The 26,086-nt window shown below is 42.0% G+C and overlaps 1 protein-coding gene across 4 annotated transcripts in view; it reads left to right on the forward strand.

The window, feature by feature from the left end:
• The window catches only part of CFAP54 (cilia and flagella associated protein 54), a 147,648-nt gene that overhangs the window by 83,798 nt on the left and 37,764 nt on the right, over positions 1-26,086 (forward strand). For all 4 annotated transcript variants that reach the window (XM_077339115.1, XM_077339113.1, XM_077339116.1 and 1 more), the window contains 16 exons: positions 584-750; positions 2,355-2,582; positions 2,842-3,065; positions 3,151-3,292; positions 8,193-8,280; positions 9,400-9,552; positions 12,284-12,475; positions 14,381-14,468; positions 15,423-15,629; positions 16,357-16,423; positions 18,553-18,735; positions 19,537-19,623; positions 20,989-21,111; positions 21,454-21,507; positions 21,748-21,964; positions 24,347-24,450. In XM_077339115.1, the coding sequence (XP_077195230.1) occupies positions 584-750; positions 2,355-2,582; positions 2,842-3,065; positions 3,151-3,292; positions 8,193-8,280; positions 9,400-9,552; positions 12,284-12,475; positions 14,381-14,468; positions 15,423-15,629; positions 16,357-16,423; positions 18,553-18,735; positions 19,537-19,623; positions 20,989-21,111; positions 21,454-21,507; positions 21,748-21,964; positions 24,347-24,450 (2,324 nt within the window). The remainder of the gene's footprint in view (positions 1-583; positions 751-2,354; positions 2,583-2,841; positions 3,066-3,150; positions 3,293-8,192; positions 8,281-9,399; positions 9,553-12,283; positions 12,476-14,380; positions 14,469-15,422; positions 15,630-16,356; positions 16,424-18,552; positions 18,736-19,536; positions 19,624-20,988; positions 21,112-21,453; positions 21,508-21,747; positions 21,965-24,346; positions 24,451-26,086) is intronic.

Genomic DNA, 26,086 nt, shown 5'->3' on the forward strand with positions numbered 1-26,086 from the left:
ACAGCAGTTGGCCTTAAAAGATATTGCCAGGTTTTTATAAATTACTGTCAACAAAATAGTCTCACCATCAATGCAGACAAATCTAAAATCGTGTTATATGCTAAGTCCTGGAGAAAACTTAACTGGACATTTGATCCTTTTAACTGGAGATCCCAGGGATCAAACCTGGAGCCTTCTGCCTGCCAAGCATATGCCCTTCCACTGAGATAGTCCCTCCCTCCATTATCTAGATAACTGATTGGTCACCAACTTAGCTGCTCTGCCAGTGCATATGTGGTACATCTGGTAAAGCAACATAAGAAGGCTAATCTGAACTTTTAGCGTTATTATTCTTGGTAACTAGTTTATCTAAGATGAAAATACTTGAAACAAAGTTCATGAGCAGTTAAAAATGATTGAGTTCTTGACTAATGTGTAAATTCAGCAAGAAAAGGCTTAGTGATACAAAGCTACTTCTGCATAACCATATGCAAATATTTTTGATCTTTTATTCATTGAAAATATTATTAGTGATGCAGCAGTGTTTTTAAGGACTTGCTCTTAATACAATCGGTAATAATTTTCTCTTTGGTTTTGGATTCAGATGAGACTTCTGAGCATAACATTAAGTTGAACGAAAAGCATATTCCTCGAAGCCAATCAACAAGTGAAAAAAGGACTAGCACAGTCAGGGAACGTGAACGAATTCTGGCTTTTTCGGCTATGCTAGATCACTTTAGTAAACTGTTTCTGCATCTCAGAAGAGCTGTGGTAATGTCTTCTTGAATGAATTTAATGCTTGTACTATTTCAGTTTAAAAAATAGTCTCCACCAGTTTTGGATTGTAACGCCTGTCACAAACCTGCCTGGATTCCTAGCTGTCTTTGGCTGCCCCTTTCTCTTGGGATTCAGACTTGTGTTCTGTGTAGGCTGATCATCACGGGATCTGTTGTTTTCACTTCCTCCATAACAAGGGACCCCCCCCATTGCTCTGTGCCACCTCAGGCTGTGGTTGGCCCCTCTTGACATTTGATTTAAACTTAGTGGCAAGAGGAGCTTGCCCAGAAATGCCTGTGGTGGCAGGGAGCTCTCCGCTCCTGCTGCTCCAACTGATCTTCCCAGGTTTGCATGCAGGGGTGAGAGACCTCCCTGCCATGCACAGATCTTGAGGATGTCTTATCCTGTGGCATGGTTTAAAATACACTGCAGGAGAAATCCTCCCAGCCAGTTCTGCATGTGGTGGGAACAGACCTCTTGGCCACACACAGATCCTGTGGACTGCTTCTGGAGAAGCCTTCCCAGCCAGGTTTGCATGTGGTGGGAAGAGACCTCCTCACTACATGCAGATCCTGGGGACAGCTTCTCCCACCAAGCATTTTCCCACCAAGTCTCTCCTACGTACAGCTTCTCCTGTGACCCAGTTTTGATTGAGCGGCAAGAGAAGCCAAGCCAGCCACAGTTTCTTGGGTCTATTCAGTCCCAGATTTTTTTGGAAATACCTAAACTGAAATTCTGCTTATATAGGACAAAGGGCAAGAAAAAAGATAATCTGATTCCAGAACTTCTCTGTAGAGTCAGGAGGCTGTTTTTCAGGTTAGAAGAAGGTGCTTCTCAATCAAAGAACTGCCCTGTAATATTAGAACACATAAAACTGCCTTATCTCAAGTAAGACAATTGGCAAAGCTAGTTGAGATTCTCTGTTGATCTTTTCTGATCTCTAAAATTCCTTTTTATAAGATTATGAAATTATGTTTTATTGTACTTGTTAAATTCTTTTCAAAAGCATTATTAGGATTATTTGGTATACCTTCATTACTATATAGTTTTATTGCCTGGTGCTTTATTCTTAGTAAATAAATAAAATAATCACAGTATTAGCTCGCATTTCATTGTCTTTTTGGCTTTTCCCCTCATTGAGTACACTGCACAAAGTCCATAGCTTTATTTGGCTTTAAATGTGTCTGGCCTCGTAAACACATGTTCTACTGACCATGGCCAGAGCCCACATATTGTTAATTGTTTAATTTTAAATTTTATTATCTGTATGCTGATTTGCTGCTATTCACCTGTTTTACCAACAGCTTTAATCCAATCTGAGCTGTACTCATTGCTCAGTTTGTAAACACCCTAATTAACCCTTCCTGGCAACTAACCCCTCCCCCTCCATTTGTATGTAATGGTTGGCAAAGTTTATTTCAATGTATCTGAAGAAGTATGCATTCACTCAGAAGCTTATACCCAGAATTCAACTTTGTTGGTCCTAAAGGTATAACTGAACTACCTTTATTGAAGTACTATTAGACTTGAATCTTGCTATTCAGTAGAAACATCTCTGATTGCTCTTCTTCAAATTAATATTTTCAACTATACATCAGGTTATTGCTCATCGTGGTGGCCACTGGACATTGCTTCAGAATGCCTGCCGAAGCCTTTGGAACTACACTCAGGAAATGCAGTTGATCACCACAAATTTACAGTTTTTACACAGACTGTTTCCTATTACTAGAGATGTTTTCCTTAACACCATCTGGCAACCGTACTACATGGCATCAGATTCACTGTTTGATATGATAGTTGATCTCCAGTCCAGTAATTCTATCAAGGTAAATGTATTTTAATTGTGATCCTTATATTATTACATCATTTTCAGTTTAAAACCATTGACATAAATTTCTTCTTTTTTGCTCTTACTGTGCTTGAAGAACTGCCCGCAATACTGTGATTTTATTTATAGCATTACAATGTAGCTTTTAAAAATGCCAGTATTAAAAGGACACTCATAACATCTGGAATGGAAATGGTGCCATCTCCCAACCCTGCTTTTAATCCCTGATATTTAATGCTTTCTGTTCCTTTGTATAGATTATTGAAGCTGAAGGAGAGTTCTGTGTTCCAAGTTGCATAGGAGGCATTACTGAGGACGAAGGTGGTTTTAATCTTTCTTTTGAAAATCCATTTGATGATGTGAATATTGTTGACATGAAAGGAATACAAGATTTGATCCTGCGAACTTTAGAAATTCTGTTTCATTTGAAGAAGTGGGAATCCCTAGTATACATAGCCTTGCAGTTTAACACGCTTACACAGTAAGTAACATATGTGGCCTTTTAGGAAATGAAGGGATGGTTTATTGAGAAAAAAAGTATGTAAAATTTCTCTGGATCTTTATAGTGAGAGATATACAGAAGTGGTGACTCCTCTGCTCGTGTTTGCTCAAAGACAACTGCAGGAAAGAATGCAGCTTCTTAGTATTTCTAAAAGCTCACAACTTGATTCCAAGCCAATTATCTTTATCAATGATACTGGAAACAAGGTGAGAATATTTTCCATACATTCACTAAATGTATTAGGTCTTGAGTATTACCTTATTATTCATTCATTCATTCATTCATTCATTCATTCATTCATTCATTCATTCATTCATTCATTCATTCATTCATTCATTCATTCATTCATTACATTTATATCCCGCCACTCCCGCAAGGGCTCGTGGCAGCTTACAATAAAACCCCCATACTTAAAAAAACCCAATAAAACAGATACAATTTATAATTGACTAACCTTTAAGGCCATATACAGTCTTGGCCCAGCATGCCCGAGGAATCGCTTCTCTGCCTATTCCCCTCGAACAGCTCAACCAATTCCAACTGGCACATCTGGCCTCAATCAGGGCAAGGTTGTTCTCTGTCCTGGCCCTTGCTTGGTGGAATGAGCTCCCAGAGGACATTTGGGTCTGCTGGAACTATCACAATTCTACAGGGCCTACAAAACGGAGCTCTTATTTGGTTGTAGCTAATGAGGTGATAGAGCCTCTTGTGGCGCAGAGTGGTAAGGCAGCCGCCTGAAAGCTTTGCTCATGAGGTTGGGAGTTCGATCCCAGCAGCCGGCTCAAGGTTGACTCAGCCTTCCATCCTTCCGAGGTCGGTAAAATGAGTACCCAGCTTGCTGCTGGGGGGTAAATGGTAATGACTGGGGAAGGCACTGGCAAACCACCCCGTATTGAGTCTGCCATGAAAACGCTGGAGGGCGTCACCCCAAGGGTCAGACATGACTCGGTGCTTGCACAGGGGATACCTTTACCTTTACCTTTTAATGTGATAACATCTATTGGGCCCTCCAGATATTCCCACTGGATACATCTCAGGGAAATTTTCAGTCTGACAGCCTGTTAAGTTAAGTTATGGCTAAATGTTCAATGATTAATGGTTAAATGTTTAAAAACTCTGTTGTAATATTACTAAACTGAACTTTGGAATATGTTGTACTTTGCTATACACTAGAACATGTTTAGAGCTTCTTGTGGCACAGAGTGGTAAGGCAGCAGTGTGAAAGCTTTGCCCATGAGGTTGGGAGTTCAATCCCAGCAGCCGGCTCAAGGTTGACTCAGCCTTCCATCCTTCCGAGGTCGGTAAAATGAGTACCCAGCTTGCTGGGGGGTAAACGGTAATGACTGGGGAAGGCACTGGCAAACCACCCCATATTGAGTCTGCCATGAAAACGCTGGAGGGCTGTCAGGGTTCGAGGGGTCCGCTCCTCTTCTTTGCTCTGCCACAGTGTCGGCAGACGGGAAGGCAGGTCGGAATAGCACTTGAGGCAGATAGTCGATGTCTCAGAATGGAGTCCACCGGGAAACCCGGGCTGAAACTCCCGGGTTCGTGATAGTTTCTTGCACTATCCCGAACCCCACCTCCTCACTGACGCCGACCTCTCCCATTAAGTAGCTTTCCTCCCTCGCATCCCCCGCCCACCGAACCCTTAAAGGAGAAGCTCCGGCGTCTTGCATCCGTTGTTTCATTCTTGGGCGGCTCCTTGCCCGGCCAAGACCGCGGCATGGGATAGGCATCGAACTGTGCCACCTGGTTGACCTCCCTGAATTCAACACAGAACCGAATGCTGCCGTCCGGTTTAGGAACGAGCACTATGGGACTTCGCCAGGCACTCTGTCAGGGTTCGATAACTCCCATCTTAAGCATGTCTTCTACTTCCGCCGGTACAGCGGGCCACCTTTTCCGAGGGATGGATTTCCATGGTGTCCGAACTATCACCCCTTCTGGCGTACGAATTCGGTGCACCGCCATATGAGTGCGCCCGGGAACGGAGTCAAATACGTTCTCCCACCGCTGCAACAATGTCTGTGCGTCTTTCACTTGTTGGGCACTTAAGTTACAATCTAAAATTGGCATTGTCTTCTTCTCCCCCGACCACGGCCGAGACCCTTCTGGCAGGTCTCCTGGTTGTCTTGCTAGGTTGACCTGATCCTCCTGTCGCCTATACCATCGTTTTAGACAGTTAATATGCAAGGGTCTCTGGGCTCTAGCACTGTCCCCGCATTGTACCTCAAGGTGACAGGTCCCAACTTTTTGGTAATTGTATAGGGCCCTCTCCAGCGATCCCCCGTATTTGCCCCAAGACTCTCCCGCTGCACCAACACTTTCTCTCCTACTTCCAAACACCTGACTCTAGTACCCTGGTCGTACCTCTCCTTTTGTGCCTCCTGGGCTTTCCGGAGATTACTATGGGCCTGTGCTCTCACCTCTCGAATTCGCATCTGTAACTGGCGTACATAATCCGGGGTTGGCACCCCTCCCGACTGTGTTCCTGAGACCCACTGTTCTCCCACCAATTCTAAGATGCCCCTGGGCTTACGCCCATATAACAGTTCGAAGGGTGAAAACCCTAAGGAAGCCTGTGGGGTTTCCCTTAGGGCAAACAATAGAGGGTCTATATACAGATCCCAACTACCGGCCCGACGATAAGCCAAGCGTCTTAACATCCCCTTGATGGTTCCGTTCATTCGTTCTACCAACCCATCAGTTTGGGGATGATGGACGGCCGTAAATATTTGCCGGATGCCAAGGGTCTGGCATACCCGACGCATGAGCTGAGCTGTAAAAGGGGAGCCTCTATCCGTTAAGAGTTCTCGGGGTAAACCAACCTGCGAAAACAAGCGCATCAGCGCTCGAGCGACCCCTGTGCTTCGCATGTTCCTTAAAGCTACAGCTTCCGGATACCGAGTAGCATAATCCATTATCACTAATAGATACCGGTTTCCTCGCGGGGTCCGCGGAAGCGGCCCCACGAAGTCCATGGCGATCCTTGACCTCGGGTGCCTTGATGGCCTGCCCCCATTGCCCACACTTAAAGCACGGGCCGCGGTTGGGTCCCGGAGTTGGCAGCGGAAGCTGACTCCCAGTGGGTTCTCGTCTGCCCCTGCCCCCTTCAGGACCTGGGGTCCGGGCTCTCCCTTCCGCTCCTCCGTATCTTCCCCCCAACCCCACCTGGCCTGGTCTTGGAACTAGAGCTGCCCTCGGTTTACCCCGGGAAGCAGCATCATTGCCTCGCCCCGTTGTCACATCTCGGGAAAGTCCTATCCCTCTGGCCCCTTCCTTAAGCGAACTCCGTTGTAAGTATTCCGCTGCTTCCTTGAGGGAAGTCGGTTTCCAGCAGGCTACCCAATGGCAGATACGGGGGGGGGGGTAAAATTGACAACAGCTGCTCCAACACAATTTCGTCCACCACCCTTGGGCTCTCGTCCGTCGTGGGTAGCAACCACCGGGATGCCAGATCCCGTAATCTTGTCACTAACGTTCTGGGTCTTTCGTTCGGTTGGTAGGTTATAGCCCTAAACCTCTGTCTTTGGGTCTCTGTGGTAATTTGGTATCTGTCCAGAATAGCATTTTTCAAAGCCTCGTAGGAGGCTGCTTCCTCTCTTGCTAGGGCTTTCATCGCAGCTTGTGCCTCCCCAATTAAATACGGTCCCAAGATAAAGGGCCACTGTTCCTTGGGCCATTTGGCTGCCTTGGCAGTTCTTTCAAACGCCTCCAGAAAGGCTTCTATATTGTCTTCACTAGACATTTTAGTTAGGGAAAAAGTGGGAGGTTTTGGCAAAGCTGGGCTCATCATACCAGTAGCCCCGGTCCCAGCTGTGGGCGCTAATGTGGACACCGCTTGATGAAACCGCTGCATGAGAGTCTCTTGAGCTTCCTGCTGCTGGCGAGCCATTCGTTCCATCGCCTGTGTTTGATGTTCAGCCAACCACCTCCCAAAAGACTCAAAGTGTATGTTGGGCTGACTGCCCGCCGTCGCCGAGGGCGACGTCTCCATGCCTTCTTTGTTACTCTCAGCACTCTCTATACCGGGTGGAGGCTTCGCTGTGGCTGGGGGTGGAGCCCGAAAAGTGGCTGGGCGCAAGACCGTACTGCCTCCAAGTCGCGGCGGAATGCGGGGAATTACCTGGCTAAGCCGCGGTAGCCCTCCAGGGATCCCCGTACGGGCCACCACTTTGTCAGGGTTCGAGGGGTCCGAGGGGTCCGATCTTCTTTGCTCTGCCATGGTGTCGGCAGACGGGAAGGCAGGTCGGAATAGCACTTGAGGCAGATAGTCGACGTCTCAGAATGGAGTCCACCGGGAAACCCGGGCTGAAACTCCCGGGTCCGTGATAGTTTCTTGCACTATCCCGAACCCCACCTCCTCACCTCTCCCATTAAGTAGCTTTCCTCCCTCGCATCCCCCGCCCACCGAACCCTTAAAGGAGAAGCTCTGGCGTCTTGCATCCGTCGTTTCAATCTTGGGCAGCTCCTTGCCCGGCCAAGACCGCTCCTCACTCCTCTCCAGTCCTCCAAGCGCAAACACTGTTCCTCGTTGGGGACTCCCCCCGCTGAGGACTCCCCCAGACCCGACTCTGCAGGGTTGGATAAAGGTCCAGGTGATACGCCTCTCATTGGTGAGTCCCCGGGTAGGAGCGGCGAAGTCGGAAAAACCCCGACAAGGGCGTCACCCCAAGGGTCAGACATGACCCAGTGCTTGCACAGGGGATACCTTTCCCTTTACCTTTTAGAACATGTATACTGAGCCATATTGTAAACTGCCCTGAGCAAAATAAATAAATAAATAAATAAATAAATAAATAAATAAATAAATAAATAAATACATGCATACATACATACATACATACATACATACATACATGTAAGGCATTGATAAAATGTATTTCTGTCAATATGAATTCGTAAATTCCATGTTAAAGAACTCCATTTACTGATGATGAACTTTGGTTTAAAATTTTCACTTCTAAAGCATTTTGCTAACTCAGCCGGGAATTTGCAGTAGCTTCAAAAGTTTGATTTTATCTAAATATTGACTTAGGAACCTACGGTTAGGTAGCTAAATTTAAAATATTAATAGATTTGATTGCATGAGAAATATTCTTATAGGTGCCCTGCAGACATTTCATTGCAGCCAAACTGCTTATTGTTGGAAAACATAATGCAGGATCTCTGGACCACCATTTCCATGGAACAGGTCAGAGCATGTACTATTCATATCTTCTTTCTGATTCTGACATATTAACCTGTTATCAGATACTGACTCCTAAGTCTCATATAGAATGCAACTTTTTGTTCTGGCTGCCAGGAAGATCCAAGCTATATATATATCTTATTCCGCTGATTTTGTATATTATGCTGAGAAATACCGTTATACCTTTATTGATTAATTTTAATTTTGCAATGGTATTTGACTATATACAATAAATATAATCCTAATGTAATGATACAAGCCCTGTTTGTCTCCCAAAGGTTTGCTTTTCAGGTCTTTTTAAATCACTACTATCTCAGTTAAAGTGACCAGATTGTCCCACTTTAGAAGGGACCTCTGGGGGCACCTGGCAAATTGTACTTATGTTGAAATTAAAAAATATATATTCGAATACTATTTTTTGCATTTTATGCGTTCTATGAAAATTTTTGTTGCTCCATACAGATCAAATTTTTAATCAAGAACCCCCATGGGCAATGGTGTCCCACTTTACCAATGTTAAAATCTGGTCACCTTAATCTCAGTGTATATAGTAACATACCATGTGCCAACCACATACTGGCTATATTAACTACAGATGCACCAGCATTTTAAGTTACATTGTGATAATATTACTAAAACTTTAAGTGTTTGTGATAAGTGAAGCACAGTATTGATTTCATAGTACTTTATTTTAAACTCTTGTGTTAGGATGTCCCCAAATTTGCTGTCCCTAGAACTATATCAGTAACTTCAGACGTCATATAGTTAAAATTATAAAGATAAAGTAATTTAAAATTTCAGAGTAGATTTGTGAATACTTTAATAGTTTACATAAACATAAAAATTCAGTAGAGTTTATATGCTATACAAAAGTTTATATGCTATACAAGTTTATATGCTATACAAAATTCAGTAGAGTTTCTTATATGCTATACAAAAGACATTTTGTTAACTTCTATACAAAGCATGTACAAAATAGCAAGTTATGGTTGATCGTTACCAAATTTCTGTTGTCAGAAACAAATCTAAAACTTTGAAATACTAAATGTTTTAATTTTACAGTTAAGAAATGACATTAATTATATATAGCTAGTTTTAAATCTGTTTATTGTATCATTTTAGATGAAAACCAAACAAGATTACTGTTTTCTGTACCTGTGGATGTGACCGATTCATTGAAATGTTTCCGAGAGAGTTTAGAAAAATCAAAACACCATAGCAGAGCTCTAAAACATAGCAGGAAATTGCTTACATTATTTCTTGCTGATACACAAGGTAAACTGTATATTTCTTAGTTAGCAATCAGGTGTATTTGTCATTAGGAATCTACATTGAGAATTTAGAAATCAGCAAATTTCATGTATTTGGTTAGATATTTATACCCCACTTTACTTCTAGTGCGGACCTGAAGTAGCTTACAATATCATTCTTCCCTCCTTCATTTCATCACCTCAACAACAATTGTGTGATATAGGTTAGACTGAGAGAGTGAGTGACTGGCCCAAAGTCACACAGTTGACTTCCACCCCCATGAACTTCTGCCTCTTGTGAAGATTTGAACCCAGGGCCTATTCTGCCATAGATAATGTATTTTCAATGCACTTTAGAAGTAGATTTTCCTGTTCTGGACAGGAAAATCCAGCTGTCAAAGCACATTGAAAGTGCATTATCCTATGTGTGCATAATGGGCCCTCATCTCGCAGATCATAATCTTATACTCTAACCACTATACCACACTGGTAGCTAGTAAAATACAATGACTAATCTAGGGTCCATTCCGCACATCTGCCAATGTTGCTGGATGTCTGCGGCAGTCCGAATCCCTACAATTTATAGTGGAATTTTGACATTTCGCACAGTGCAAATTGTAGTGCAATATTCATGTACCTGTAGCGCTTTTTTGGTAACGCACATCTTTCCGTTTTTGCAGGAACTGCAAACTTCTGCCCACCTCAGCCCATCTATCAAAATGGAGAGCTAATCAAATGGATCGCCCTCGTGGCTCTGAAATGCCCCTTTCCCTTTAAATATAATTTTTAAAAAATCTGAAAACACACGTGGCAACTAATATATGTTAATTCATTGCTTCTTTGCTTCACACGGAACTGTATTTCGTTGTAATTCCCCCCCTCCAAAAAAATGGCTTTTTACACAAGGCTAAACCAGGGGGGAGGTATTCATTGGAGATGGAAAAAAGCCCACTGAGGGAGCTTTCACAGTTCCTCCATCCACGCTTCTTAATACAGCCTGTTGGTGGACATGTGTGTAATCGTTGACATGCGTCTCCAAGAAAAATAAATTACATATAATGCATGTTAGTGCAGGCAGGGCAACATTCAGGCACATGGTGAGCAAGGGACTCTGTGACATTATGATGCTCACTTTGAAAGTTTAAAGTTTAAAACCTTCTGTTGAATGAGCAGTGTGTTCGCTTGTTTGTTGCTTTCTAAGGTTTGTAGGAAAAAGAAGGCATTCCTGTCTCCTGGAAGCTTGGGGGTGGGAACGGAGGAGGGATCTCCCTAATGCTATATTGAGAACGCACATGTCTTTTGCTGATATGTTGCAGGTTGTACTCAGGAGTGAAGCGTTTTTTTAAAGGGGAAATCCACTTTTTACGATTCCCCCAGAAGTGCTATAAAAAAGCGAACGTTGCTGGAGTGTTGCAGTTTGTGTACGATGTCATGCGGAACATTAAAAATATAGCGTTTACAAACTGTTAAAATTCAGCTACATTTAAGTTGTGCAGAATGGACCTAGATATTCATTTGATGTAAAGTAACATTTCAGTTTGGTGTTTTTAAAAGGTAATTTGTTCTGTTCACACCACAGGTTAATTTTAAGGGCAAAGTAATTAAGGGCAAAGCATGGTTAGGCAAAGGTTTGAAATTAAAATTTCTTTACATATTTACAATAAGGAAACAGAGGAAATTAAATTCTTTTTCATGGTTTGTTTTAAAGAACAATTGGGGAAAAGTATCAGTAGAGTCAATAACAACAACAAGCCTTTAACAGCATATAAAAGTACAATATAAGGAGGGAAAGTGCAAAAGGATCCAGTATCAGTAGAGATAATTTTGCAACACTCATGAGCACTTTATCTGTAAGATCTGACGCAGACATAATATATTGCTGGCCCTTAAATAGACTTTAGAATTTGAGATCATGTTGGAGAACTATACATTATCCCTCCAGCACCCTCTTTCTTGGATGTGAATTCTCCCTCCTCCATTTGCTCTGATGTGATATTTTGTCAAGCCAACATTAAATTTGCATAATACTATTCCAAAATATGTAGGCTTCTGTCTTTGAAAACTAGAAAAAAAAGGAAGTTTGGAAAGCCCTGGCTAGGTGTGTCCTTCTTACAAGTCAGTTAGGGTAGCGGTCCCCAACCTTTCTCAGGTCAGGGACTGCCTCCGGAGTGAGGGAAGAGCCGACGGCCTGGGTGCTGCGAAAACGCGCACACGCAATTGCCGGGCATGCGTGTTTTCGCCACCAGGTGGCACTAATGCGCATGCGCGGCAACAGCGTGCATACGCGTTTGCGTCACCGCCATGCCAGCGGCTGCGCCTGCCTCTTCCCTTCCTTCTTGCTGCCGGCGGGGGAAGGCAGGCGTGGCTGGCGGCGGCCCGGTACCGTGGCCTTTCCGGCCTGCTACCGGGCTGCGGAACGGGGGTTGATGACCCCTGAGTTAGGGGATTTATACAAAAATTGGAAGGACTAAGGTAGGGATTTTTTTATCATATGGTTGTCTTCTAATCTCTTAAATTTAGCTAAGGAGCAGAGTTATATTACATTATTATGACCCCCTGATGAATGCAAATTCATAATGCTAGCCATACTTTTCACTGGCTGGAAGGTTTAGTGTACTCTATAGAGTGTGGACTATAGAGTAGCAGTCTCAGAATTAAATTTTTTCTTGCAAACTTTTCCTACCTAACTGTGAAGATTCAAATTTTCTTGGCTAGAGTATTTTCAGTAAATGAATTGTTTTTTTTTTCTGATCTAGAGTGTTATGAAAGATTAAACACACCAAAAAGCCAGATGAAAGTTGGATTTATTGTGGTGGATGAGATGACATATCAACCACAACCACCTTATCTTGCTGAAGAAAGTTTTACTTTTCTCAGTATGGTTCAAAGCAAGTCAGTTCCATGGTCAAAACTATCAGTAGTCATCTCATCCTATGAGTACACACTTGGTAAGGTTAAAATTCTTTGTTGTTGTTGCTTACATGATGCATACATACAAGTATTTGACACCGAATCACTATTTCTGGAGTTCTATTTCAGTCTTCCCCTTGGTATGACACAATATATTTAGTGGAATTGTACTCTGCCCAGATGTTTTAATTCTGTATTACAGATTATTGTTTCTGTTATCAAAGAAATGTAATTCCAGATCTACTAAAGTTTGGCAAATCTGTTTCAACATGATAGTATTCTTTTGTTTCTCGCAGTCTTTTCTCAAATTAGCCCATTGACTAAATTAATGTATGGATTTTAAAGATGTTGTATGCATATAACAGTCCTTTATCCCCCCTTCTTTTTTGCATTAAGTCACAGCTGACTTAAATCAGCCATATGGTTTTAAAGGCAGAGGTGGTTTGCTGTTGACTGCCTCTACATAGCATCCCTAAACTTCCTTTGTGTTCTATCCAAATACTAACAGGGCTGACCTTGCTTAGCTTCTGAGATATATAAGATCTGGCTAGCATGGGCCAACCTCTGCACCAAATTATACTTTCATTTTAAGACTATAATCTTCATATACTCTTATCATAATAGGAAGCAGTAGACCAGATAAAATCCAAAATAATATATTCAACAGTACTTAAGATAACAAAATAGAGCAAAAGATAACAAAACAGAAAATTATTTCTTTTAGTTATTTCTTTTCACAACTGGGAAACTGTCCGCCATTAATTAATGACATGGACAGTTTTATTTTTCCAATGTTTTGTGAACTACAACTGAATTCAAAAGGACTGATTAGCTGTTTTAGCAAAAGAATAATCATATGGAATCATATGGTTTAATTTGGATATTATGACACAGTTTACTAATCTGTGACTGCTGGGAGCAGCGGTCTTCATAATTCGCTAAGCCCTAAGTGGCGGAGAAAGGGGCAGAGCCAGTCTGACAAGTGCCTTTACCCAAATGGCTGGAGTTCAAATGGGGGTGGCGGAGGCTTCCCTGCGGGCCTCTGATCAGGCCCGCCGTGTCGGAAACGTAGCAGGCCTGCTCTGAGGCTCGCCGGGAAGCCGGGCACTTGGAGGGGAGGGGAGGGGGGGCGGGCAGGGGAGGTTTCCTTGCGGGCCTCAAAGCAGGGCCGCTGGGAAGTCAGGGTGGCCAGGGGAGGCTTCCCTGCGGGCTTGCACCGAGGCCCGCATGGAAGCCAGGGACTCGGTGGGGAGGGGGGTGGGCGAATGGGGGTCCCTCGCACGGAAAGATCTGGGGTGTGTGGGAGCTGCCGCCGCAGTCCCCCCTTTCAAAGCCTGCTCTTACAAGTGGGCTTTGAAGCCTTGTTTGCCATCATTTGCTTTTACCTATATCTACATAGTTATGAGAGCCTCTTGTGGCGCAGAGTAGTAAGCGGCAGAAATGTTCTCTGAAGCTATCTGTCAATGAGGTTGGGAATTCGATCCCAGCAGCCGGCTCAAGGTTGACTCAGCCTTCCATCCTTCCGAGGTTGGTAAAATGAGAACCCAGCTTGCTGGGGGGTAAAACGGTAATGACTGGGGAAGGCACTGGCAAGGCCACCCTGTATTGAGTCTGCCATGAAAACACTGGAGGGCGTCACCCCAAGGGTCAGACATGACTTGGTGCTTGCCCAGGGGATACCTTTACCTTTTACAAAGTTATGATGGTTGTTCATTAGGAAGAGTGCATGCACTGAAAAGCTCATGTCTTGAATACATTTTTGTTGGTCTTAAAGTTGCTATTGTACTTATTTTATTGTGCTTCTTCAGACCAACATGGCTACCCACTTAAATAAATACTTAAGATAGTTTACCATTTCCTGAATTCTCCATTTTATATATATTCATTCAATTCTAAATATATTTATATTCGTTATATTTTCCCTTTAAATTGGTGAAAAACAGAAGCTCTTCAAACAAATGACCAGCAAGGTCTCAGAGTCCAGGCACTTCATGAACTTGGAAATCTTCATTTTTGTACAGGAAACAAAAGGTATATTCTGTCTGTGTACAGCAGGTACAAAATGATGCTGTTCTTACATTTTTGTGAATGTGTAATTATCCTTATTTCTTAAAAAAAAAACCCCAAAACCAGCAGGCTGAGAATTGAGACAAAGAAAAGATAAATGGAGAAAAAATGTCACCTTTCCTCTCTAGTAATTTTTAGGCAAAAATCACTTTTCATCAGGGCAGAGCCGGCACTTACTTTCTTTATTCCATTGTCAATCCTGTTGAATTCAGATCGCTTTGAACTCGATTCTTCCTCTCCCCACCCCATTGAAACAGGAAAGTCTTCTGCACATGATTAGGGTAGTTCAGAAGGGGGGAGGAAGCCAAGCCTCTTTCTTTCTTTTCTTGAAGGGGGTGGGGGAGAGGAGCCAGGCAGGGAGCCTCTTTCTTTTCTTGGAGGGGTGGGGGAGAAGATCGAAAAAGGCAGAGGAGGGAGGAAAAATCTAGGACCGACAGAAATTGAGAGAAATTAGGGGCTTCTCCTTTAAGGCAAGCGTGTCACATGACCAGGTGTAGCCTATCAGAGGTTCTCTACCACGGAGATTTCTTTCCCAAATGGATATTGAGGATTAAAAGCACTCTGAGATATTGCACAATAAAGGTAGGGTCACACCGGATCAGTCCTTCTTGCTGCAGAAGGAAATTTTAAATCGCCCAAAATCCAAACGGAAATCGCATTCTGGGTAGAGGGCAGGGACTGAATCGATCTGTGGTTGAAATAAAAGCTCCGTACAGTTTACACCCAGGATGGGATATTTACCATCCCGCATAGTCTTGTTTTATGTCTGTGTCTCTGCCTCCTGTCTATAGTTTAAGCAACACTTTCTGCAGAGGCAGGCATTAAATCTGCGCTTGAGGATTCAAAGCAAAATAAAACTGCTGTTATTTTTCATTTTCTGAAATGGCGCCAGTATAATGGACATTTTATGCATTACAGAGCTGCTTTCAAATGCTGGAGTCAAGGCCTTGATGGAGCCATCAACGTAGTCAATGCACTTCATCTCTGGCATGAGCTAGCTGGCTTGTCAGAGAATGTCACTGGCAGCTTGGCAAATAGATCTCAAGTTTACTGTGAGAAATTCATTGCTCGGGCTGGAATTTGGGGGTGCATACAAGGAGGTGTGTTAGCAGCTAAAATTGCTCAGTGAGTATTTTATTAATTTACTAGTACTAATGCCTGTTGTGTGAAAAAATACAATAGGCTCTAGAAAACATTTTGGGGACAGGATCCGGTCCAATAGGAAGCCAATTTATAAAAGGATTTCCAGGCAGCCCAGAGCCTGCATCATAATGCACTTACCACTCACTGCTTACAGGGGCAATCTGGAGAGGATGTTGCATGTCGCCCTCTTGTTCTGCACTCTGCCCTTCTTGGATGCCTTTCACTCAGGCTTGCTCGCCACCTTGAGGCTGTGGAGGCACTTGATATGCTCAGGGTTGGTGGAGGCCAGGTCAAGTTCAGGTACATGTTCCAAAGGGGTGGCTGCTGCAGGCCCAAGGCCCCTTGCTGGCATCTGGGACCTCAGAGCTGGCCACACTAGAAGCTCTTGTACTGAGCCAGGTTGTTAAAGCAGGGCACAGCTGGGTATGGCAGAGGCATGCACTGAGTACAGCTCTGTTCTGATAGAGCAGTAATATCAGGGCTCTCTCAGCCTCACCTACCTCACATGGAGTCTGTTGTAGGGAGAGAACAGGGAAGATGACTGTAAGCCGATTTGAGACTCCTTTGGCAGAGAAAAATGGCATATAAGAACCAACTCTTCTTTTTTCATGTGATTATCTTGGAACAGAACAAGAATGATCATTTTCATAGTAAAAGAATATTAATTTAAAACAGCCATTTTTAATCATTCCCTCCCTTTTCTACACAGGCACATCTTATTAGAGAATGTAAAATTAAGAACCAAGACTTGCATTTTATCTGCTGTTCTCTTTAAGGTAATTAATATGTGTTAATTTTAGATGTTATCTGGTAATTGGAAAAGTTATTTCAGTACTTTTACCTGCAATAGTATATAAAATGTCCTGTGTGAGAACAATTTAACAGAGATTCAGATGATTATTTTTTAAGAAATGGCAGGGAAGCACTTTACTGCCGAAGAATACATAAAGCGAAACAGCTGTTTGCTGCTTGCAGGCGCTCTGGCCCCAAATGTCAAAGCTTTGATCCAAATATCCCCATGAGTGGGAACAGGTGCTACTGTAAGTTTTGACAGAGCTAGTCATCTGTTAGAGGAAAAAAGGAACTGGAATCAGTCTCCATCCTCAGAAACAGGTAATCTGCCCTTTCAGAGCTGACAATATGGCACATCTGATTGACATTTCTTTCACATTCATAATTTCTGCTCCAGAAAGATATCTCTGCCTGAAATCTGCTTCTGTACAGACATTGTCCTCATTGGATCTAGGTTGTTCCATAGATTTATACTGGGGAGTCCATAGAACTAAGGGCTGAATCCTTTGCCTCCTTTCCATTGGAGCAAGAAGCATACTGCTGGTAGTAAAGGTTCTGATGATGCAACGGTGCTGATGTAACAAGGAGTGATTTTAATCTTTATTCTCTGTATGACAGCCTCTTGGTTTGGTTAGTTTTTAGTTCATGCAGACTCTCCCCCCTGAATGTCACCCTTTTGGTGGTAATGGGGAAATTGTGGAGGGAAAGATGGGGAAAAAAAATCTCACTTCAGCAGCATCTTCCACTGAGGCTGCATAGAACTGAACAATTGAAAATCAGCTCTCTGATGTGGTCAGTCCTCTCCACAATTTTGTCTCCCTGTGCTATGCTATCAGCATTTGACCCCTTCCTCGCCACTGTAGGACCATTATTGGGTATACTATAGCAGTGGTCCCCAATCCCCAGTCCGGAGACCGGTACCGGTCCGTGGATCAGTTGGTACTGGGCCATGACTCCTCCTCGTCCTCCTCCCCGGCTACTGCCTCAGGAGCTGCCCTGCCATTCTGCCGCTGGCTTACCTTTGGTGCTCTCTAGCGGCTGCCATGGCTGGGGCTCCCCCTTGGTGTGACACTGCACAGCTGCTGCTGGCAGCGTCCCCCCAGCCGGCAGCGGGAAGACGGGTGCTGGCGGGAAAGCAAATGGAGCAGGGGCTCAGGCGGCAGTGGCGACGTCCCTTGGCAAAAGACTACTCCCACCCCCCGGGCCTCAGTAAAATTGTCAAGTGTTGACCGGTCCCCGGTGATAAAAAGGTTGGGGACCATTATACTATAGGGTTATATGCTGTTCTGTTTAACATGGCAACTGAATGTATGACTCTCATTCTAACACTGGAGACCACAACCTTTCCATGCCTACTATTTCTCTTCCCCAAATCACACCCCAGTAGTTCCTGTCTCCATCAGGGACCACAAAAGAAGTGCATTTACTTCAGTTAACTTGCAATCTCGGATTGGTTCCTTTAAAAAAGAAAACAAAAACAGCAACAACAAAGCACCAGGCGCAATTAAAATCTGCCATCCCAAAAGATGGGTGCTTTAATAAGTTTCATTTTATAATTAAAAAGTTTCTCACTGTCCTTCATGCTTTTGGATATTTTTCAGTTTTATGTTAAAGCCTGCGTAGGTAGACAGTGAAGGCTAAATTCAAGACATCCAAGGCTAAGTCATATGAAATTAATTTTTTTCAGGACATTCCGAAGACCGTCCACCTACCTGATAGCAAGTGCTTTGGTTGAACTAGATTTCTGTATCTGAGACCCCCTATATAGAGCCACATAGAATGTTTAAGTCTTTAGTTTATAATTGTCCTTTAAACTGTGTTCACAAGGCTGTAATTTCCATATTCCCAAGATTGTAATTGCCATATATTCCAATTGTCTGATTTCCTGTCCACCCAGTTAAAATTAAAACCAGTAACTGAGAAACAGGGCATTGTCATGATTCTTATGCAGTGTCATGATTCCATTTATTCCAGGTTCTGATATAAATCATGCTATGTCAACATTTTCTAGATTAACCTAACATACATATGAAAAACATGAAATGTGTTTGAATATTGTGTAGATTTTTGTTTTAAAGGTGGCATTTGAAGATTAATATTCTGTAACTTTCAGTCTCTTTTTAGAGCTTCATTGCCACATCCTATAGCTGATCGTGACTTTGCACAGTATGAAACAGATGATTTAATTCCTGGTGTTGATCTGTTTGTGGATAACTACAGAGCGGACGTTGCATCAGTTGTTGCTAGTCTGAGTTTCATTATGTTTGAACTGCATAGTTGTAAGCAAAATCTAATAGTAAGTACTGTGTGCAAATCAGTTAAAGTTTTAAAAATGGAAAATAGCTATGAATATAAGAAGGTGCACAATTAGTGGGTCCTGTCAGCGAGTTATACCGATGACTTAAATCAGTGAACCAAGTCACATGTGGACTTATGTGCATGGTTTCAGAATTAGAGAACTATTTCTCCACTGCGGTAAATCACAGGCTTCCAAAGATGTTGAAATGGCTGTTTGATGAAAGGATGAAACACATGTTTGATGGAGACTTGGTAGGGTCCAGGATAGTGTTCATTGTTGCATTCCTGATGTCACCTGCTTTCGGTGGCAGTAGAGTATTACTGTAAACACTTTCTAGGTTGAACTGTCTAGCATAGTGTGACCATTTATTTATTCCTGGTTGGAAATTCGGGTGAGTGAGTAAGAACATGCATAGCACCATGCAGAAAATCCTGCTCCAGGTAGACATCTTTTCATTTTAGCTAGGCAAGAGAGGACGACAATCCTGTGAACATTGTTCACTGCTGTTCAGTTCTGGCGGTGTATCGGCATAGTGGAAGCATGAGTCCTCGCTGCCTGTTGGCCTTTAGGGTGAAGAGAAGAGAAGCCCACTAGTGGATGGAAATGGTAGAACTGCGCTTCTTTGATGGGGAGGGGCTGCCTTTTGAGTGCATAGGGGTCCCCTGATTAATTGCAACTTCTCTTGTAGTTTCTAATCCTTGATTTAGAAAATATTTGTACTATTAAAGAAAATGTTGTAACAAATAGATCTGGAAGTAAGCAAGCAGATGTTTAAAGAACTCTCTGATTCCTCTGCAGATTTTGCCACTCTTTTCACTGTATCAATACTTTGTTTCTGAAGTTTGTCGGAATGCAATTAAATGTATAGAAGGAAGGATTCTTAAGGTAATATGAACAGCACCATATGTTTTCCATTGATCATTTAATTTTTATTGCTTAATATAGTAATCAGAATTTGGAAGCTAAATAGGATTGCCCCTGGTTAATTCTTGAGTGGGAGACCACCAAGAAATTCAAGGGTTGGTAAGCAGAGGCAGGCAATAACAAACCACCTCTCAACGTATCTTGCTTTAAAAACCCCATGAAGGGGTTGCTATAAGTCAATTGACAGCTCTTTCCCCCACCACCAAACTAATTTCTATGTTCAGTATATTTCATTAATCCCTTGATGGAAAAAAATTGTAATAAAAATGTTTTCAAGTTTAATGCTATTCAAATTTTAAAGCAAAAAATATTTTCTCAGGTTATATAAAAGTTTGCAAAAGAAAGAAAAGGCAGGGGAGGGGGGGAATGACAAAACCCAACCTGAAATACAGTTGAAAACCTAAAAAGGTTGAGAAAGCTAATGTGTTTAATGTAAATATATTATTTGTATTCAATTTAAGGAGCTCAAATATATAAAAATATGTGGATATGCACACAGGAACACAGCTGACTCTGCTTAAATCCAGTTACTAGAGGCAGCCCTTTTAAAAACCCTCATTTATGCACAAGAATGTATAAAATCTAGTAAGTGTGCAACGGACCTCCTCTTGAATAAAGATGTTTTTACTGCCCTCCCCCCCAGCAATCTTTGGATGCTTGTGTATACATAACTAATACATGTGTGACCTATAGGAATAAGTATCACTCCCTGCTGATTTGATTGTTTTTTACTATTTTTATATATTTGAGCTCCTTAAATAAAATACAAATAGCATATTTACATTAAGCTATATTTTAGTTTTCTCAGTCTGTATAAAGGTTTGCTCAGCACAATGTGGGATTTAGTTTTCTAATTGTTGATGCTCATGGTCCTGAAAGTGTCGTGAAAATCCACCATCCAACATCTGTAATATTTACAATATATTTACAATGATATGCACAGTATAGGATTACTTTTTGTACTAATATCATAGTTTGTTTCCATATATGATTGCAATTAATACAATAGATGGTGGATTCCCATGGAAAAACAGATATTTTCTAGCCTTCTGTACCAGTTGTTGGGGGTTATTTTTTCCTGAAAGTTTCTTTATGAATCTGACACAAAATAAGAATATATTTGGTGTTTAAATTTCTTGTTCTGTTTAGATGCTTTACTGTTATTTTTTAAAATAATGGCAATGCAATTATTTGTGGTCCTCTGTTTTATTCTCCCCCCCCCCACACACACCTGCTTGCTTTAATAACCTGCTTCCCTATCTTTTCACTGTTGCTTTCATGATTATCACCATTGTGTGTAAAGATGAAATGTCTTCTTTTTTAAAGATAAAAGTGCTTACGGATTTAGGATTTTTCTCTGATGCATTCCATGAAATATGTATTCTTACCTTTGGAGACAAAATCCCCTGGAAACTGCCTGCAGGTTACAAGTTTGTTCCAAAATTCCAGGTAAAATGCTTCTGTACGCTAATATGACTGGGAACACATTCCATGATGTCTGCTTCCTGATTCTTTTCCAGGGGTTTTAATGGTTATCATTCCCCCTCTTTTTGAGGCTTTGACCAACCAAGAAAGTGCTGCAGCAGGAATCTGTGGAGGAAGCTAAACCAAACTATAGGTGTGATGACACAGCAAAACATTCAGATATATATATTAAGTGAAATTGGGTGTTATACGAACTGGAGCATAAGCCAGAACATTCTGCTTTACTATTACATTTTCCTATCTTCTTTTGAAATAATACATGTTCTTGCCATGTAATATTAATTATTATATTTTATTAAATTGTAGGCCTATGCAAAATTTGATGCATCATTACCTCTCTTGGCAACTGTGAATCTGCAGGTAAGTGACCTGTTGTATATAAAATGAATTCATTCATGGATCAAACTGGTTTGTGCATGTTCAGCTTTATCTATCCTTGCAGCTGATAACCTGGAATAGAAGGTACGTACTATTTTATCTTTTCCAAACACAGTAATTTTCTTCTACAGTATTATTTTTATCTTTTCTTAAATTGAATTAATGGCATTTTACTAGAAATATGTCAGTATATTTTAACATAATTTCCTTTTAACTTCAAAGATATTTGAAGATGTTTTTAACAGGCCTCTACATTCAGTTTGGACTTCACTATGTGATTCACGAATCATACATAACTTAGTATTGGCCAAAATGCATTTCATTCTTACCCTGTCTGCAACAATAAATTGTATTCCTGAAAAAGTGCTGAAAGCAACATACTGTGTGGACAGCGATACTGTACGAAAGGGAGGCAAAACCACGAATGCATATTTAAAAGGTACTGTTATCGTAACATAATAATTTATAACTTTGCTTAATATATTTCCATTAATACTTCTAGGAAGGGTACATCTAACCAAAGTTAAAGAGTTAATAGTGCAGTCCTAAGGCTGCCTGTGCTGCAACTGGGTGCTGATATAAATATGGAGCTGCTAGTCTGCTCCCTAAGGGTTTCTGTCAGAGATCAGGAGGCAGGAAAAAGACCAAGAAGTATGGCTGCAGTCTGCAACCACATGAGCATCCCTATGCTGGTGTCTCATAGAGGTCTCAAACCAATTACAGTTCAACCAGACCAGGGATATAGCCCTGTGCACCTTAGAGCTGAGGGGGCAGGTCCATGGACCATGAGACCGTGTCCATGGCACCATACAGTAACAGGGCAGCTAAAAGTAACATTCTAACAGTAACAGGGCAGCTCCCACTGCTGGCAACCCAAAATAGTTCTACAGCCTATATGGTCCTGTCACAGCAGTCATAAAGAAAGGGATACGGGGCAATGACAAGTCAGGGTGTCTGCTGCTTACCAGCAGAAGTACAGCCCAGCAGCTCAGCCATGCTGCCAGGGATATCCTGGGACAACTCCAGGCCCCCCCTGCTAGTGGTGGAGCAGGAGGGGCACCGCTGGGGCAGGCCATTGAGTGATGGCATGTAGTGCCACCACCGCATGCTCCAATAGCCTCTCACTGTGCATCTGTCCTTTTTGGATGTCCCTTGGGACAGCCATGCACCCTTCCAGTTGACTGGCAGCTGCCTCCACAGATGTTGCCAGCCCTTCAATGCACTGGTGAACCCTGGAGAAAGCATCTCTCTACTCATGATGGGCCTTCACTGCTCCTGCTTGTTTGCTGCCTGTATGAAAGAGGGGTTGGGGAGACGGGCTGCACTAGCCACAGGCCATAAGCCCTGAGCTTGGGTCCCGAGAAAGGAACCTGAGTCCTCCACATTCCCACATTAAAACATTAAGATTTTAGAACATGCCAGTTTCTAACGGATTTTTTTTTAACTGAAAATAGGTCCTTGTCAGGGATTTTCAGTAATGTTTTTTACATTACATACAATTTTCCATTGTGCCTATTGTTTTAAACATTTAGTCTTTTGGAATTTAGAACATTTGTTGTTCTTAGGTGTGAAGTCGTGTTTGACCCATCGCGACCCCTTGGACAATGCTCCTCCAGGCCTTCCTGTCCTCTACCATTCCCTGGAGTCCATTTAAGTTCACACCAACTACTTCAGTGACTCCATCCAGCCACCTCATTCTATTGTCCCCTTCTTCTTTTGCCCTCAATCGCTCCCAGCATTAGGCTTTTCTGCAGGGAGTCCTTCCTTCTCATGAGGTGGCCAAAGTATTTAAGTTTCATCTTCAAGATCTGGCCTTCTAAGGAACAGTCAGGGCTGATCTCCTCTAGGACTGACCAGTTTGGTCGCCTTGCAGTCCAAGGGACTCTCCAGCACCAAAGATCAAAAGCCTCAATTCTTTGATGCTCGGCCTTCCTTATAGTCCAACTTTCACAGCCATATATTGCAACTGGGAAGATCATAGTCTTGACTAGATGCACTTTAGTTGGCAGGTTGATGTCTCTGCTTTTTAGGATGCTGTCTAGATTTGCCATAGCTTTCCTCCCCAGGAGCAAGCGTCTTTTAATTTCTTTGCTGCAGTCCCCATTTGTAGTGATCTTGGAGCCCAGGAAAATAAAATCTGTCACTATCTCCATTTCTCCCTCATCACTAAAACATTTAGTGTTTTAAAATGTTTGTAATAATTCTGTTTTCACTGTTCTCAAATTTGTCCCCTTCAACAGTACAGTTTGGGGCAGTATGGAGGCAGGCATGTTGATAAGTAAGATTTCCTGAATTCTTCCAGACATTTCCTGCTTTAGCAGTATATGGCAGTCTTCAATAAAGCCCTGGGGATTATTTAAATCCATCCATACAATCATATCCTCAGTTTTCCGGAAAAAAATGTGACTATTCTTGCACCAGCCTGTTGCTAGTCCACTGATAGAACCTGATTCTACCTGAAGACTTTCCTATCCTGGTACTAATTCTATGGCGATTATCCCACTAAAACCCAGGGTCCACTATATGGAGGAACTTCATATAAAGGGTGGGTAAAGGCCTTAAATCAAGTCTATCTAGTGAAATATTTTGTCCTTCATCCTAAAAAGACACTAGCAAGAAATAAGTTCTTATCTGAGGCACAGCAGAAAAAGGAGGGAAGCAGTTCTAAAAACAGTGGTTATTTTCTACATTTCTGGCTCCTATGCTGAGCTGAGAACAGCTAAGAACAACTCCCAGATAAGAATTCAGTTGGCTCATTTCAGTACTACTTTGATTTTGTTTTACTGTATCAAATTTAACAATGTACTTTTCTTCTATAAAGGTTATATACCACCTTCTGCATTTACAAGCTCAAAACGAAGTCCAACAGTCGCTATAGTGGAACTTGAAAAAAATAACGATATTTTAAATATGCCAGTGCTGAAGGTAATAATATAATTTAGAGTATAAAAATATAAGAGCTTCTTAGTAAATGTAGAAAAATCCTTTTTCTCTAGGACATACATGACCTAATGATATATAATTTATAAATGTTGCTGATATAAATATTGGTGATTGGTGACTGACGTTCCTGGTATTGTATAATTATTCTTTTTTAAAGGCACCCTGCAGCTCAGTTAAATGCCGCATTCTCCAGTAACTTTGGGGTGTGACAATTTTGTTTGATAGGATAGGTTTGCATTTGGTTGACTGACAGGATCTTGGATATCTTAGAACCCCTTGGTGTCCTGAATAAAATAAAATCTCAGTTAACATAATTCATGGGTGTTAGTTTATGTTCAAGCAACTTCATTCTTCCAAGGGTGCAAGTCACCTAGCATTAAAATTTGTAAGCCTGAACAAATTAACATCACTCCTATGCATATAATGCTTATGGTCCCATAAGGTTACATTTGCTGAGAGATCGTAGTAGATTATTAACAGAATCATTGCTTTCATATATCACAAGGAGCAGATAATGCTACATATGGGAAACAAGTAAATAGCTATTTATTTTGGACTGTTGTTGACTCTGATTTGATGTTTAGTGATTGCAAATATTGTTTAGTGATTAAAATGAAATATATTTGATTTCACTAGAGTGGAGTGAGGCAAATTAGAGCATAACCAAAACTGGCTCTGAAGCAAAAGAGTAAAAGTCATATTAAGTAATGAAGATTTTGATTTATGTGTAAAGTGAATTATATTCTGATGGAATTTTTGGACTTGGCTTGATCCTGAGCCCCTCCAGAAAATTAGAGCAGCAGAATAACAGCATTTGATACAGTTATTTATTACCTTTGTGGGTGAGGCATGGGTGCAAACTCACAGTACTTTGAGGCTTAAAATAGAGTTATATTTAATGGGAAGATTATTTGTAGGCATATATCATTTTCATCTGCTTCAGTCTCCTTACTGAAACATAGCTTAGAGAGTAATTAGAAAAGCAGCACATTGCAAGCCTCTGTGGCTAGGCTGCAGGCAGGACTATGCCCCACACATCAGCAGATGGAGAGAGCTGAGCCTAATAATGGCTGCTCCCTGCTTCAGCAAAGCACTGTAAACTTCTCTTCCTAAAGAAAGAGGAAGTAGATTGGAGCCCATCTTAAACAAAGGAATCTCCAGAGAGTGTGCTCTGGGTTTTTCCAATACAACTTCAACATTGTCCACTTGGTATCACTAGTGAGCACACATGTGCAATTCAGCTGCACAAACAGCTTAACAGTCCTCAAGACTAACCACCAAATTACTTGCTGAGTGCAATTCCAACATATTCAATAAGATGCATAGGGACATGCCATACAGGCGTAGATGGCCTGTATGGCCCCTTTTGACTATAGGACTTTCTCCCTTCTGCTGTAGCGCATTTCCTCAAATGCTGCTGATGTAGTTCAAGGGAGCCTCACAAACAGTTCTGAGCACAATGAAGGAGTCTGTGTGGGATGGAGAAACCAGTAATTATCTCCATCTCCCTATGGGCAGAAATAGCCATCTTCTGGAGAAAAATCCCCCTCCCAGTAACACTCCAGGATCCATTAAAGATCAATGCAACAGAAGAAGAAGCTGTAATGGAATCAGAGTA

Source organism: Paroedura picta, chromosome 5 (assembly GCF_049243985.1).
Source record: "Paroedura picta isolate Pp20150507F chromosome 5, Ppicta_v3.0, whole genome shotgun sequence".
Lineage (NCBI taxonomy): Eukaryota > Metazoa > Chordata > Lepidosauria > Squamata > Gekkonidae > Paroedura > Paroedura picta.